The 17,534-nt window shown below is 47.2% G+C and overlaps 1 protein-coding gene across 5 annotated transcripts in view; it reads right to left on the bottom strand.

Moving 5' to 3' along the window:
- The window catches only part of PCNX1 (pecanex 1), a 1,666,514-nt gene that overhangs the window by 532,872 nt on the left and 1,116,108 nt on the right, over positions 1-17,534 (bottom strand). For all 5 annotated transcript variants that reach the window (XM_069638600.1, XM_069638595.1, XM_069638598.1 and 2 more), the window contains exon 23: positions 4,109-4,217. In XM_069638600.1, the coding sequence (XP_069494701.1) occupies positions 4,109-4,217 (109 nt within the window). The remainder of the gene's footprint in view (positions 1-4,108; positions 4,218-17,534) is intronic.

The raw sequence follows: 17,534 nt of genomic DNA, 5'->3' as shown, positions 1-17,534 counted from the left end.
GATCCGAGGGAACCGGCTAAGTTTTCGGCGGCTCCGTTGGCGCTTTCGCCTTTTTTCGCCGAAGGCGTCGAAATTGGCATAGGGGTTGTGTGCTTAGTGTGATGCGCTTGTACGCCCCTGTCGCCCGCTGTAGTCCCTGTAGCAAGACCAGAGTCGAGCCTCGAAGCGTCGGGGACGGGCGTGGCGGGCCTAGAAGCATCCGCCGCAAGGTCTATAACATCCGCATTGGATGTTTGGTCATCCGAAGTACCCCCATCACTTTCAGCTGGTGTGGCAGTGGGGGAGGGAGGCTCCACGCGTGACATACCGTACGCGGCCCACCGCCTTACATGGCGCTCCTTATGGGTCTTGGGCCAAAGGAGTTTGCACGCTGCACACCGCTTCTCGTCGTGCTCTAGGGGGAGACAGGCGTTACACGTCCTGTGTTCATCCTTCCAAGGATATGTGACCCTACACTTAGGCCAGAATCTAAAAGGAGTCCTTTCCATAGCAAAAGGGAGGGATGACCAGACTGACAGGGAAAAGCGGGGAAAGGAGGAAAGACATACTAAACAATATGGCCACCCCGACCCCTCTCGCCATACTGTATAGGTCAGCCAGAGAGCCCGACCACGTGGAAAATTCAGCCGCCGGATCTTAGGCGCCGAAATCCACAGCCGTAGACGATTCCCTCGTAGTATTTGTCGAAGATGTTCTTATTGGCGAAGTGACTTAACAGGGAATAAACCGACAATTCTGTAAAAATAAACAATGTCTCTACTAAGAGCTCCGCTATAGGGCGACCAGTTATCTGGGCAGAAAAAAACAATCTGAGGGACCTCGGTGCGTGAGGGATTTTGGGTACTACACACGTCACGATAGGGATAGTGTTACAGACACGCATATGCCGATGTCCCCTATCAGTGCCCAAAAGAGAAGACCCAATACGCTGCTGTTACCACTGGATGTCGGACCATGTGCACAGCATGTGATTCTAATCAGATTAACAAGCATCCGAATTGACTTTACTTACTTTTTCCCCTTTTTAGGTCCAGCACACACCATCTTATGTGGAGTGCTGGGGTGTATCTTAGTAGCCCTTTTTCCTACTTACTCATGTAACATTTTTTATGTTACCCTCACTACTTTAAATGGCCGGTGGTAGAGGTTTCATTTTCCTACCACTGTGCTTTTCTACCGCAAGCTGCAGTATACCATTTTGTCAAAATGGCACCGGTGGTCTTTTTTTGGCCATTTAATGTTTGTGAGGTCTTTCTTGGGTTTTACTTTGCGCGCCAGGCCAGGTTTGAATCCTTTGTTCATTTTGCCTATGGCGGGCTTCAGTACTGAAACCTGCCTCTGGCTCTAGTCTGTCTGCAAGGGCAGGAAGTGTGGGAGGTGCCCAAAACTCAACTGTCCTAGGTCTCCAGTGTAACCTGAATGCACCCTGTCCTGATTGGAAGGGTGGCTGTCCTGGAAGGACAGCCAGCCTGCTGTGTGAGACAGCTAGGCTGTGCATGAATGGGATAAACCTGCTTAAAAGGCGAGGGTTTCGGGTCTGAAGACAGAGGACCACTGGGAAGAACAACCCCGATGAAGAAACCATGAACAAAGATTGCTGCATCGTTCTGGACCGTTGAACTGCCCGGTGAAGCCCTGCTGCTGTGCTGAAACTCCCTTTTTCTGATCGACAAGAGAAGCTCCGGAAGGGATGATTTCTTTCTTGGGTTAGTGGCACCAACTAACCCCGAGACGAACTCTGCTGGAGCACCTGCCACAACTGGCTGTACGTCTTTGCTGCTGCAGGAACCGAGTGCTGAAACCACAAAGTGCTGCTGATCTGAAAAGAGCCCGTAGCTGCCGCCGACCATCGAATTGCTGACGCAGGAGTCCTCAAACGTCGTCCCTCTTATCACCAAAACTGAGGCTGAGGAACACAGGATCTGCATTGCTGCAACCAGACAGGAGCCATCTGGACCCTCTTCTTCTAACCAAAAGGTACTGTTCTGACTTGGGGTACTTACCACAGTGTCTGTGGCTTGCTCTTCTCAGCTGAGACTTGCAGTAACTGCTTTTCTAGAGTTGATCTCAGCTCTAACTTTCACAAATGTACCAGCTTGTGACCCAACAGTGATTTTTCTTCAACAAGCTCTCTAACTTTGTGCAAGACTTTTACTATCTTAATTAGTGCCTCAGCTCTATAGACTTTGCTCCAATTGACTTTGGCTGTCCTGGCACCCTGCAGACTCTTCTATTCCACTGACTTTGATTCTTACTATCCCTCATAATTGATGCATTGGTTTAAACCAATATTGCTGGGAAAGGTTTTTATCTAGACTTCATTGGAAGATTTAAAGTGCTCATATGCTCTTAGAATCCGTTTAACCTTTTTTCTTCCTTTAACCTTTCCTTTCTACCAATCTCAGAATTTTCAAAGCATACAAGCCATTACTGTCCTAGTTAGTGAAGTCATTTCAGGGTGTAGGAAGTGTGTATTAAGCATCTCTAAAGAGTATCTACTTGCTTTTTGTCGATTCTGAGAAAGTATTTTGAAGTGTATTTGATGGCTACATATATTGACCTTAAAGAATGCGGATTTAAAACGGACCGTTAAATACATATTTTACAAGAAAACCTTGAGTGTAAGTGTTATTTGGATACTTGTATTGGTGGATTTCATTGCTACAGCTCACATGTACCCCTCTTGAGATAAGTCTGGCTACTCAGTCACATTACCAACTTGTGTAGTACAGACCTATACCAATAGGTAGGTTATCCTAATAACAAGAGGACAAGGCTGGTGTAGTCTCCCACAGGGTTACTACATCAATGCTTGCCTAATACTCTGCACTGTTCAAACTGGTAGTGGCTATCCACAAATGGACAGCCACTGGCCACACATTCTGCCAAGCAACAAACATTCAAGCATTTGGATGTAGACTGGGACTAGACCGTCTCAGCACCCACATCCAGGCTTATACACAGAGACTGCCACTTTGCTTGAGAAAGCAGCAGCTTGCCACAAGAAATGGCTTAACATAAATGGCAATCCCAGACCTAAGAAGAGGGCAGGAAGAAGGCTAAAGAACAATATGGTCAAGGGCTGGGCAAAATTCTCGTGGAACAGTCATCTTGAAGCCATAACCACCCTTTTTAGCCATTTGCGGTAAGTGGAAAGATGCACAACACTGCAATTTTGCATGCAAAACACTGTAGACAAACATCAATCCTGGACACATTGTAATTGTAACCAAAAATCCATAAACGTTATAACGATACAAAGTATCCTAACGGCACTACACTTTAGGGTGTGTGCAGTTGCAACAATGCAAGAAATCCATATAGAGGCAGTCTCTAAGTACTCAGAGTCTTATGGTCAGATCAGTTTCCCCATAAGGAGTAAAAAGCCAATGTAAATAAAGCAGGTGGTTTTACTTATCTCTGAAATGTCAGGTCGGGAGTCAAAACAAGAAAAAGTTGTCCCATAGAAATCAATGGGAGGAAAGCAGCAAAAATAAAATCTTTCCTAAGGATCATTGACTCACAGAGTGTTCAGAACTTATCCAGCAAAGAATGCCCTTATTTGCAGTTCTGAATTGCTCTGACAACTTCTGCCGTCTTCTCTTGCCAAATGGCTATTGTACTACATTGTGCTAACCATTATCGTCATCTCATGTTTGCGGTCCTTGCAACTAATAATGCAGCTGGAGATTTATGCATCCTGAATCCATGACTTGTTGCTATTAAAAGTCAGCTCTATAGCTGTATTCTGATGCATCTATGTACCTTTCCTAAACCACTCCCCAATAACCATCACTGAACTATGAACAACCACAATGCAGGCCTTAAGGTAATCTGCAACATCACACACTGTACCACTCCTTTCAGCCTTTATATGGTATACTGGGAGAATTATTTTAACAGCATCTGACCTAAAACTGATCATTGTTACACATCCTTCCTGCGCATTTAACCAGATTCAGCCACAGTTTATGCATGCGCAACTTGGGCCCACACAGTCAACTGCAATGTCAAATCTGACAATTAAAGAAGTGTTAACAGTATTAGCAGCAACATTTAAAAAACATCACTCAAATCTAAACATTATTGAAAAAATGTTTAAGGATACGTGGCACTGCGAAGGGTTGGGCAAATGCGTGGAAAGCAGAACCCCATGTAATCTGCCAAGGGGCGATGTACGTGTAAACAAACCGCAACTTGTAAAAGAGCTCCCAAAGCTAAAAGAAAAGAAAACAAAATCATCAGTGAAGGAAACCATGCACAATTTTACTGAATGCATATTAAAACTATACACTGGGTGGTGCCACAAGTACGATTCTACATTTTTAACTAGGAAACTGTGGAATAGGACTCTTATAGGATCACACAAAATGTACAAGGCAGAATTTGGTTTGTACACAATTCAACCAAATCCCACTAAATAAAGCACTAGCAGAGATTTAACACTGTATTTCAGGGAGAACTACGGGCGATAGTGCCCGTCGGGCACTTGACCTGCTGAAAATAGCAGCGACTGGCCGCTGCAAGGTGGCCCTCCAAGTGTTAGATGCTACAAAAGCTTTTACCACAGTAGAATGGGCTTTCATGAGGCTGAATTTAAAAGCATTCCATTTTGTGCCTGCATTCAGACAAATGGACCTTGCCACTTATAAATCCCCAAACTAAGCCCTGGATAGTCCATCCCCTGGTTAAACAAGGGGCAATTTGAGAAAAGGGGGCCATGGAACTCTCACTTGCAGAGGATACGTGAAGGGGGAACATAGCCAAGCTATATAAAAACATACAGGTGGATATGTGGACGCTTCAGCCCCAGTACATAGCGAAATGGGAAGTGGATCTGGGTCCCCCTGTGGAATATCAAACATGGATTGACATATTGTTATTATTCCTCCTCTAAATGCGGAACTAATAAGGAATGCACATTTAAACTGACTTATTGGTGGTATGATTCCCCTTAACATATTGCATATCATTAAACCTTCTTTGGAACCTGCTTGTTGGCGCAGAGGTGGTGCAGAGGGGTCGTATTTTCATATGTGGCGGGAATGTCTGCTAGTTTGAGCATTTTGGGAAGCAGTGTTGTCTAATATAGCAATAACTCGTTGGAACCCAAGGTGATGTTGCTACCGGTCCCAGTCCCAAATAAATACCCAAAATCTGGGGAAGCGACTAAATTAATTACCTACCTGATGCTAGCAGATAGAATCGCAATCGCTACAACCTGGAAGATCACTGAGGGCCGGCACATTCCTCTGTGGTGGACAAAGATTTGGGACATCTTAGTTGTCAAAAAAGACACAGCGGCGAATGAAGGGGTGTTGCATCAGTTCACAGATATCTGGTCTCTCATACTTGACTATAACCTCGACTATCCAGCAGACACTAAGCCGTGCCTGTTGGCACATTTCCTACAAGACTGCTGAAATATAGATGGAATTTGTGAGACTGAGAAAGGGTGGGAAAGCATTGGGGGTGGAAGTAGGGAATGTTAGTGGTTAAAATGCGACTTACTCTGAATGTAACCGTCATGATAAACCCATCATTGCATCACCTGTTTGAAGCCGAACTTCAATAAAGTTGGTTAAAAACGTTTTGTTTAAACTACCTGCCAATTTTCAAGAAGCTTTGGCTGTTGCCAACCGAACAATACAGAAATACAAATTGAAAAACCAGCCACCCTTGGATTAATGGTTGGGTCCGAGAGTGCAAATTCTTTCCGCAACACATAACGCCCAACATGTTATGTATGTAATGTAGCACTTTATCCCACTTGGAGCATCATTGTGTATTAATATGAATGTGTGGTGATCAATACAATTTATAAAAAGAAAAGGAAGTATTTTAAAGGAACAGTAAGATATTTATTTTAATTCTCATAATGCGCCGCATGAAAAACAGGACGATAAGCCAAAACTAGTGCAAGGTCAGAGCAGGGGGAAATCATCTGCTACACGCAGATTCTCTTCAACCTGGTTTAAGGTTGAAGAGGAGAGTCTTGACCAACATTTTACATTAGGAAAGTGAGCCCATGGATCGGGTTGCTAGGGGAAGATCATTCCAGGCTTTTGGTGCCTGAACAACAAAGCTGGTCCCACCAACTATGAGCAGTTTAAACCCGAGTTGGACCATTTTAAATGTATCCCGGGACCACAGGGTGCATGCTGATTGGTGTCAGGGCGGCCTGTGAGGTATTGGGGGCTGTGGCCGTTCAACATTTGTGAGATAGTGTCGAGATCTTGTGAGGGATTCTCTGCTTTATTGGCAGCCAGTGTAAGGCCCTTCTGGCATCCGTAACATGATTGCATCTAGATAGTGCGTGGATAGCATGGACTGCGCCATTTTGAGTGACTTGAAGCGATTGAATGTTGGTTTGCGCCGTAACAGCCATCAGACTGCTACAGTAGTCAAGCCTGGGGGGTTTCACTATGGCTGAGGCCAGTAAAGATCTACTGCTGTTTGAGATGCAAGCGCATATATGATTAAGGAGCTTGGTGATGTAGCCACAAGTGAAACAAATATGCGCGACAGGGGTCTCATGCTAAGTTCTGCGCAAAATAGACGCCAAGTGTATTGACACTTTTTGCTACTTTGATTCTGCTACCGCAATCATGAAGCTCTCATACTCTGGATTGAGTTTTTTTAAACGTATTTCTTAAGCCACAATAAGGAGTTAGTTCAGTTTTATCCCTATTCAGGGGGAGGGAGTTGTCAGCCACCCAGATTTGAATTGCATCATATACAGCATTAATGGCCTGGAACTCCTGTGTTTAATCACCAGTCAGCTCAAAGACGACCTGGGTGTCGTCTGCATAGTTTGTTTATTGCACACCCAGGTGGTCCAGGATACTGAGCAGATGCCTGATGTAGATATTAAACAGCATAGGGGCAATACAGGAATCCTGTGAGACTCCACAGGTCAAAGCCGTTGGAATTGAGGTTGCGCCATCTGAAGCTACTCTGGCAGTACGGGGGCCCAAGAAGGAGGTGATTCATTGAGGTGCCAAGCTTGAGCAGCAGGCCTGATCTTTTAATCTAGTCACCAAAAGAGAATGGTCGACCAGATCAAAGTCCGCTGAGAGATCCAGCAACATCAGCAGGGCATGATGTCCCGATGTCCCCCTGTCCACAATACTGGTGAGGTTGGATTTTAAGTCCAGCATGGCAGTTTCAGTGCCATGCCTGGCTCTAAAACCTGGTTGCTGTGCACCCAGAATGCTGTTATTTTTGATAAAGTCCTGGAACTGTAGATATGCCACTCTGTCCATGATCTTAAAGAAGGGAACATTTGTTATGGGTCGATAGTTCTTTGCTATGCCTGGATCCATTTTACGATTTCAGGATCGGCGTGATCCAAGCTTCCTTCAATAAGAGTGGTACCTTGCATTCATTGAACAATAGATTGACTCATCTGGTGATCCAAGGGAGCCTTTGAGAATGCTGGCAGGGCAGCTATCTCCCAGACAGGAAGTTGGTTTCATATCAAGAATTAGCTTATGAATTTCTGCTTCAGTGCTCCGCCTAAAGCCAAACTTGCTACAGGGAAGGCTCTTTGATTTCCCAAAAGGTAAGGTATGCATTACTTACCGTAAAAGCATTTCTGATGGTTGTATCTGCTTAGATTCACATGCTGTGCATATGGTCTGACATCCAGTGGTAACCGCAGAGTATTGCATCTTGTCTTTCGAGAATCGAAAGGGGACGTCGACATGGGCGTGCCTGTAACACTATCCCTACGTGACGTGTTGTGTACCCAAGATCCCTCACGCGTCCAGGTCCCTCCGATTGTATTTTTTCTGCCGTGAGGGATCCTTATGACTATCGTGAGTGAGTACAGAAAAGAGAGAAAAAGGTAAGACGTCTATGTTCCTTCCATCCGAGCGGGGAGGAAGGGTGGGCGCATGTGAATCTAAGCAGATACAACCATCTGAAATGCTTTTACGGTAAGTAATGCATATCTTCTGATGTTTGTTAATCTGCTTAGAATCACATGCTGTGCATAGACTAGCGAGCAGTACCCAGAGTTGTAGGGGGGCTGTGAGAAGGAACAGTAGAGAAAAGAGGTCTTAGTACTGCCTGTCCCACCTGAGAATCTGACCTAGAATGAGTGTCTAGGCAAGAGTGTTTTGTAAAGGTGTTTACAGAACTCCAGGGTGCCGCTTTGCAAATGGACTCAAGGGGAACATTGGCAATAAATGCTATGGAAGCCCCAGTGCCTCGAGTAGAATGTGCTCTAGGCTTGAAGGGCAGCTCTCTCTTAGCAAGACTGTAGCAGAGTGTGAGGCATTTGATAATCCACCTAGAGATAGTGGATTTGGAGACTGCGTCTCCTCTTCCTGCCGCCACTGAAACGAAAAACTGATTAGTCTTTCTTAGTGGTCGAGTTCTACCCATGTAGAACATGACAGCTCTGCGTACATCCAGTGTGTGCAGGGTTCTTTCTCCCATGCTTGAAGGATTTTGAAAGAACGTTGGTAGTTCTAAAGATTGGTTCACATTGAACTTAGAAATGAATTTAGGTGTGTACCTAGGATGAGTGCGTAGAACCACCTTATCTTTGTGAACTGTTACAAAGGGATCTAGGACTGAGAGCGCTTGTAGTTCACTTACTCTCCTAATGGAGGTAATAGCTATTAAACAAACAGTCTCATAGATGAAATCTTTAAGACTTGCTTTTTGCATGGGCTCAAAAGGACCCCCCATAAACCTAGTCAACACCACGTTTAGGTCCCATCCGGGAGCCGAGTTAGAAATTGGAGGGCAAATTCTTTTCACTCCCTCCATGAAAGCTTTAATAACGATTATCTTCCACCATGATACTTTCTGTTGTGATGTAGTGGAGGCTGAAAGCGCAGCTAAGTAAACCTTTAGAGAGTTAAAGACCAGGCCTGAGTCAAGTAGATGAGTTAGGTACAAAACAATGTGTGTGGGAGAGCAGTCGGGTTAACGCTCCTTGAGTTGCACCAGATGACAAACCGTAAACAAATTTCCCTGACATGTTATCCAGAGTCTGTTCCCCTATCCAGAGTCTGTTCCCCTTGGAGCGGTTCTGGGGTACCTGGAGGTGTAATCTTGGCATTGAGCGTTCTCCAGAGTTGTGAACAAATCGATCTCTGGGAAGCCCCAATCTGCGAAAACAGACGATGTCTCCGTGTAATCGCCCTTCGTACTGCATGGGCAATGGGAAATCTCTGCCGAGTACGTCTGCTAGAAGATTGAGTTCCCCTGGAACATGTTGCGTTTGAGAGCCCACTTCAAAATATTCTGGGACAGTTTGGACAGCCCTGGAGAGTGAGTGCCCCTTGTTTGTTCAGGTAGTACATGACCGTGGTGCTGTGTGAGGATCAGGTCCGTCTTCCCCTGCAGTTCTGTCTGGAAAGCTTTTAGTGCTTTGAACACTGCCAAAAGTTCTAACATGTTTATGTGGTTGGATGCCATGTCTGACGACCAAACTCTGCGCCATTTGTGAGCACCCCACCCTGGGAGAGACGCGTCTTTAGTTAGAGTGGCTTCCACTGCAGGGGCGGTGAAGGATTTCCCCTTCAAGAGGTTGTCCCTCGACCACCATTGCAGCGAAAGAACGAGGGCCGGCGAGACAACCACTAGATCGTCCCACTGTCTGCTGGCATGACACCACTGGCTGTTGAGCCACTCCTGCATTGGGCGCATGCGCGCATGAGGAACCAAGTAGATACATGGACGCCATAATTCATAGTAGTCGCATAGCGTTGCATACAGTCACCTCTCGACAGGCTACATACTGAGGGATTTGAAACAGGTTTTCAGCCCTCTCGTTGGAGGGGAAGACAAGGCTGTCCTTGTTCGAATTAGAGGCCCTAGGAACTGTGACCAGACTGGAGTCTAGGCTGTATTTTTTCTCGATGATAGAGAATCCCAGACAGAATAAAAGATCCATCGTCTTTTGGGTATTTGACAGACATGTTTCTTAAGAGTCCGCTGTTATGAGCCAGTTGTCGAGGTAAGGATAGACCGGGATGGATTGCCTGCGCAGATGTGTTGCTGCCACCGCTAGTACCTTTGTAAATACCCTTGGTGCAGATGCTATGCCGAAGGGTAGTACCTTGAACTTATAATGTTCGTCTTGTGTCATAAATCTGAGGTATTTTCTGTGCACGGGCAACATTGAAATATGAAAGTATGCATCTTTCATGTCCAGTGTTTCCATGTAATCCCCCTGAGATAGCAGGGGATTTACTTCCTACAGAGTGACCATGCAGAACTTTTGTGTCTTTACAAATTTGTTCACTGGACGCAGATCTAAAAAACAGGGCGCATGGTTAGATCCTTTTGGGTACAAGGAAGTACACTGAATAAATACCTTCTTTTACCTGTGACAGAGGTACGACTTCTATGGCTCCTTTTTCTTGTAGTGTCTCGACTTCCTGAAGAAGGATGCGAAGATGGTCTGGTGTCAGCCGTCTTGCTCGTGGAGGTCTGAATGTTGTGGACCGGTTGAACTTTATACAGTACCCGTGGGCCACGGTCTTTAGCACCCACTGGTCTGTAGTTCTCCCGTCCCATGCCTGAAGGAACGATGGTAGCCGGCCCCCGACCGGGGAGGCATGGGAGGGGACCCAAATCTTTGGGTTATTTTGAACCTGAGGCCGGGGAGCCTCTAGGGGTAGAGTTCAGGCTCCTTCCTTTCCCACGACGCTGACCCCGTTGGGGACACGGGGTGGTCTATCCGCTGGGTCCCTGTGGAGAATTCCAATTGTTTCCCCGAGGAGTATTGTTGTGGAGGGAAGCGTTGGCCACGAAAAAGCTGTCTGGCCCCAGATCCTCGTCTTGTAGAGGGTCTCTGTGTAATTTGGTCTAGTGTTTTTAGGGTGTCATGCTCCTTTTTGCAGTGTCGAGGGCCTCGTCGACCTCTTTCCCAAACAGGTTGGATTCTTCCACGGGTTTATTTATAAGTGACGCTTGCGTCTCTGGCTTGAATCCAGAGTTCCGTAGCCACGCATGTCTTTTCAGGAGTGTGCCTTGAGCCAGGGATCGACCAGCTATCTCGGCAGAATCCAAAGTGTTCTTACGTATGCTTTGGTTCACTTGTCTGCCCTCGTTGACAGTGGTCAGGAGACTAGTACGTAGTGGTTTGGAAACCTCCTGTATGCCTTCTTGTAGTAAGGCCCACTGAGCATCAGCGTTGCTGGCAAACAAGGTCGTGTTGTTGGCAATACGTGTTGAAAACGCTGCTGCGACCGTGACACTCTTCCAAAGAGTGTAACATCTTTTACCTTCCTTATCAGGGGGTGCCTAGCCGGTTTTCAAAGTTGTTAAGGAGGGAGCCAGACGTTTCTTAACTGAATTGAGGAGAGGAATAGCCTGGCTGGCAGGCAGCTTCTCTTTGAGGATGTCCCCCACGAAGACAGCTTCAGGAACAGTTTTATCTGTGGCAATCTTAAAGTGTTCAGCTGCTTTACGTAACATGACGTTAAACGTCAATCGATCATCCACTGGCGAGGGTTGTCTAGTGGGGGTGGTCTGTGGGGAATCCAAAGACAGGGCATCAGGATCTGGAGACTATCATGGTTGAGGGTCACCCATATCCGGGTTGTCCTCCCATCCCTCCATGGGATGCTGCATGTCCTCAGGGTTGGTGAATTGATCATCCTGAGTGTCTGCAGGAATGTCTTCTTCAGTTAGGTCATAGTTGTATATGTCCTCTTCATCAGAGGGGTCAAAGAGCCTTGAGAATTTTGCTACAGGGTCCGAAGGGCTCTCATCCCGTGGTCTTCTTGCTGTGGGTTGTTCTGAACGGGAAACAAACTGTCCAGCCTTTCCATGCAGTTTTCAAACTTCTCTCTAGTCCAAACAGAAGACATAGAAGCTCTAGAGGTGGAAAGGGTCTTGAAAACGCTCTTCTGTCGCAAAACGTCGGGATTTTTGTCTCAACGCCGAAGACATCCCTTCTTCGCCCTCAGAGAACTCCTCCTAGGGGACCGACAGAGGTGGAACGTCCCTGTGCCTCTCTTTCAGCTTATGGGAGGGTTCCTGTACTCCCCTTAAGCTATCTTTGGATCTCGAGGGATCCTTGGCCTTTTCCGTAGGCCTCGAAGAATCCCCTGACTGCCGTTTCTGAGAATCAGCAGAAACAATGTTTGCTAAGCTGTCGGTGACGTCCTCCGCAGACAGGAGGCGCGTAGTTTCAGCCTGCGATTGTGAAGAGGCCCTTTTCGCAGAACCGGAACCCTGTCGCCGCCAGATGCCTTCTTGTGATGCGTCTCGACGGAACCTGTTATATTAGGGGTAGCGCCCTTTGTTTTTGATGGCCCGGTCACCAGGCGCATATGCGGCTGCGGGGAGGGCTGCCGATCCTGATGGTCGGCGGGTGCCACCGGAGCTTCCGGTTTAACCGTTGGCGCTGAAGTCTTCTTCGACTTGGCCGAAGATTGACTTGGGGTTGTGTGTTTAGTGCTGTGTTATTGTTCGTCTTTGTCGCCGGGGTGCGACTTCCCCATAGCAGTGCCTGTATCGTGCATAGCGGGGTCAGGGACAGACGATAAGGAACAAGAGCGTTCCGTCGAAAGGTCAACGACCTCCGGTTCGGAGGTCTGATCGTCACTCTCGCCATCATCACCTGCGGTGGTAGTGGGGGAGAACTCGGCTTTGGACATCCCGTAGACTGCCCACCGCTTCACTTTGCGCTCCTTTAAAGTTTTAGGTCAGAGGAGTTTACAAGCCGCGCATCCTACTTTGTTGTGATCGAGGGGCAAGTAACGGTTACACCGTTTGTGTCATGGTGCATGCTCAAAAACCCCTGGAGCTGCTGGGCCCATCCCAGACCCCGTCACCCAAAAGGACCTATCAGGCCCCAAGGAAGTTCCCCAGAGTCTCATGGACTCAGTCCTGGCGCTGTCGGCGCCAGGCTCATGAAATGGGCTAAACTCAGAACAACTGGATCTGCCTAGTGAGGCTGGGCCTTCTGTATAATCCAGGGTGTGGCAGAGGGACTATTTTTCCTGAGAGGCTGGGTGTGGTAAAGGGACTACTTACAAGACTATATAAGCCACACCTTGCAAGCAGAACACGCTTTGCGTTATTCTGCACTCCTGCAGCGTAACGCTCACTGTGTCTGCTCTGTCCTCGAGTTGCAACAGCCACGCCCGTCAGTGCTTTCCATCCATCGGTGCCTGGAAGAAGAAAAGGAGAAGAACAGTTGTTACTACAGCGACAAAGGCCTTACCTGCAATTCCGTCCATCGGTCTCATCTCCAGCTGGTTTTCTGATCGCCGCCCGCTGTTGGAAAAGGACTTCCACGCAGGTTCCCGATACTCACCCGGGATTCTGCATCCTCCGGCTTTCTTCGGAGCGGTTCTTCTGTTCTTCGTCTTGGGGCCGCGCTGCGCCTGCAAAAGGGAACAGAAAACAGCAGGTTAGCCGCGCACTATACAAACAAACATTTATTCAGTCATCCAGCGCCACTCATTCGCTCCAATACTCACCTGGAGTCAACCAGTTCAGCATCCGAGGAGAGTCGAATCTTCTTCCGGACGTCCGCACGGAACTGCGGCTGTAAGAAAGACAAACACGTTTAAAACTTGGGGCAATAAGACTAAGCATCTATGCCAAGCTGTTATTGAGATAGAGACTCACCTGATTATCCAAGTATTTCGAAAAAGCAGCAACAGCACTCTGGAACAGTGAAGTAACTGCGCCCAGAGTTAGACTGAGCCTACCGCGCCCCTGCTGAAGGTCAAGCAGGTCAGAGCGCCAACTGCACCAAACTGATAGGTGAGCAGGAGAGGAGTCGGGCATCAGGAGGTGGCAGGTAGTGGGACCAATCCAACCCACTCATACCTAACTTCTTGTTCCAACATTACAGGCTAACGCCTCCAGGGGAGATAAAGGAGAGGACACCGCTATACCATCAAAACTACGCCAGTGCAGATCTCAGTCATACGACTATGTGCTACACCCCTGTGGAGACCAGGGGAGCGTGACAGTTTGTGCTCATCTTTCCAGGGATATTTGCCCTTACAAAGGGGGCAAAACCTAAATGCAGTCCTTTCCATAGCAGAGGATGGATAGAGTGACGAAGACCGAAAGGGAAAGGCATTCTCAAATTGTACAGAAAGGTCCACCCCAACCCCACTCTCCCTACTGTGTAGGCCACGCGGTCGGCAGCGCCGACTGGCTCACCTTCCGTCGAAGTTATGAAGGTCCGCGGCAGAGATCTGGAAGAGCCGTCAAAATCAGGGACGGACAGGGTGATCTGAAATATTTTATATAACTATTCGACCAAAGGTCAAGCGGACAATAAGCAACGTCTTTGACGAGCTCCGCATAAGGCGACCAGTATGCTGTACGGAAAAAAACAATCTATGGGACCTTGACGCGTGAGGGTCCTTGTGTACACTACAAGTCACATAGGGATAGTGTTACAGGCAAGCCCATGTCAACATCCCCTTTCGATTTTCGAAAGACAAGATGCAATACTCCGTGGGTACCACTGGATGTCGGACCATATGCAAAGCATGTGATTCTAAGCAGATTAACAAACATCAGAACTACTGTTTCCAAGAGCAGTGAAGTGAAATTGACTTGACTTACATTTGTAACTTTCTAGACCCAGCACACACTACCTTATAATAGGGTGTTGGAGGGGTTACTTAGTATCCACCTTGGTCTAGTTTCTTATGTAACATTTTGATATTATCCTTTCTACAATTAATGGCTGGTGGCAGTGGTATATTTTTTACTATCATTGTGTGTTTTTACCGTGGGCTGCGTTCGCAGCTGCAGTAAGGCACCCATGGGTGCCCATTTTGTCAAAATGGCCCTGGTCGTCTTTTTTCACCATTTCTTGTTGGAAAGGTTCTTCTTGAGATTTACTCTGCGCACCTAACCAGGTTTGGTCCCTTTGTTCGTTTTGCCTTTGGAAAGATTCACTGGTGAAGCCCACTTCCCACCTCTGGCTCCAGAGTGTCTGGAAGCGGCAGGAAGTGAGGGAGGTGCCCGAAAGTGCCTGTGCCTAATCCCCTTGGTTACAGGAATGCACCCAAAGGTGATTGGCTGGCTGTCTGTCCTTGGAGAACAGCCACCCTGCTGTGTGATTGACAGCTAGGCTTGAATGAATGGGAGAAACCTGCATGAATGGCAAGGCCGTTTGGCTTGTGTTAGGCAGAATTGCATGCAGTACCCTCTGGTACCACCACATACAATTTGGACTACAGGTGTAAGCAAAACCAACCTTTGGCATAAGTCTGTACTACACCGTTTTTGGTAGCGAGCTGAGCAGTCAGGCTGCTCTCAAGAGGGAATGTGAGCAGTAAAAGAGGTTACACAGAGGTCTTACAAACACAGTGGTTCAAGTAGACACTTACTCTCAAGGTTTTTTGGTAAAAAAACACTTCTTAATTTATTACACAGCCATTTAGAAAACATTCACTAGAAGGAGGCAACTTAATATACACAAATGCACTTCAGAACCAAACCAATACATTTCTAAGTAAATTAGGCTCCGCTGAAATAGGAGCAAAATGACATTTCAGTCACTTTAAACAGGAGGACAAAGGCACAAGTTAATAGAATAGATCACAAATACTTTCTTAGCCAGTGCAAATAGTTTCCATTCACTAGAGAACTCGATTCAGTTCACTAGGCCTAGGCCAAAGTCAATGGGCTAGTGTCTTGGATAGGAAAGAGCAGTTCTTGTAGTAAACGGTAAAGTCTTTGCCAAAGTTCTCAGAAGTAGTTTGTATGAAAAATAATCATATATTGGGTCACAAGCTGATTAGGCCTGCAAGTTGGGAAAGTTTCACAAACTTTCACAGCGAGAAGTAAGTTCTCTCAATCGGGTTGGCACAGTACCTTAATATGAAGAAAAGATGCAGCAGAAGACGTTGGTTCCTATCAGTTCCTGCACATCTCACTGTTCTTGAGCCTCAGTCGTGAGGACAAGAGGGAGGACGTCGGGGGACTCCTGCACTGCACGGGTCAAACAAGCTGGCAAAATGTAAGATCTTCGGTTCGAGTATCTGTAGTCAAGCACACAAGCTGGTGTCCTTCCCCCTGGTAAGTCCTAACCAGCTCCGAGAATGGTATCCAGGTGGCTTATGAGTTGATTGGTCCCACCACCTCAAAAGGATGAATTTGTCCTTGAAGGGGCTTCTCTGTCGAGATGAACTTGGCAATTGAGACCTGCAGCAGGGCTTCACCGGGCAAACCAACGGTCCAGGAGTTGCAGCAGCCGTCCTCTTCCAGCTCGTCTTTGGTTCTTTCGTTCCAGTGGGCAACTCTGCTTTCCAGTCCAAGAGACTCCTTTTAAACAGTTTTCTCCCATTCATTCCAGCCTTGCTGCCACTCACCCAGCAGGGTGGCTGTCCTTGCCGGACAGTCAGTTAGCCAATCACGCCAGAGTGCATTTGGGTCTCCTAGGAGACTAAGAAAAGGGAGTTTCGGGCACCTCCCTCTCTTCCTGCCCACCCCAGACACTCGGGCACCAGAGGCGGTCTTCAGTCCTGAAGCCCGCCAAAGGCATAGAAACAAAGGGACCAAACCTAGTTTGGCGTGCAGAGAAACACTAGAAGGACCTTTCCAAAAAGAAATGGTGAAAAACGAAGACCGGGACCGGTTCCAACAAAGGGGCTTAAGGCGCCATTTCGAAAAACATGGCTCCCGTGATTTTTCGCTACCGGTGTTGGCGGTCGGGAAAAATCATGGTATTTAGTTGTAAAACCACTGCCACCAGCCATTTCGATAGAAAAGGGTAGCATTTGACTGCTACATGAGTTTCTAGACACAGGGGATACTATGTGACGCTTCTAGGACTCTATAGGAAGATAGTGTGTGCTGGGTCTACGAATTTAAAAAGACTAGTAAAGTAAATTTAACTTTACATTCTCTGGGAAACAGTAGTTGATCCCAGAGAAGGTATTTAAACCTTGGGACAGCCTAGAAGGCTTCCCCTGTGTCACTGCACTGAAGGTGCTGTGTGACACAAACAAAAAAGATTATGCCTATGGAGTTGTCAAAAACTCCATAACCAAAAGAAAGAAATACAGAAAACAAACAGATTTAAAAAAGTTAAAAGCCCCAAAGTTTAGCAAAAGAGCTGGAGGGCTCTAAGGTAGAGAGGAATTAACACATGTATGAGAATTCTTCCTAGGAGCTTGGAAGGCAGAGTCGACCAGTGGACGAAGGAATCCGAAGAGGAACTTGGAAGAGATGCCTGCTGCAACTCCTGGACCGTTGGTTTGCCTGGTGAAGCCCTGCTGTTGGGCTGAAGCTCAAAATTTGCCCCGGCTAGAGAAGCACTGCAAGGACAACTTCTCCCCTTGGGTTGGTGGGACCAATCAACCCCAAAGTGAGCTCGCCTGGACATCCTCTCAGAGCTGGCTGTACTTCCACTGCAGCTACTGCTGGAACCGAAGTGCTAGGGAGAGGAAAACCAGATTGAGTGCGTCGCTTTTAAGTTGGACCCGAGCTCCAGGAAGATCCTCCGGACTCCCAGGAAGCAGGACTGACCAAGCCTGAGCCACCTCAACAGATTGTTGGACCCCAGATGCAAGGAAAGTCCG

This window comes from Ambystoma mexicanum, chromosome 14 (assembly GCF_040938575.1).
Source record: "Ambystoma mexicanum isolate Mex_15411 chromosome 14, UKY_AmexF1_1, whole genome shotgun sequence".
Taxonomy (NCBI): Eukaryota; Metazoa; Chordata; class Amphibia; order Caudata; family Ambystomatidae; genus Ambystoma; species Ambystoma mexicanum.
The sequence above is the reverse complement of the archived record's forward strand: the minus strand, read 5'-3'. Positions and strand labels throughout refer to the sequence as shown.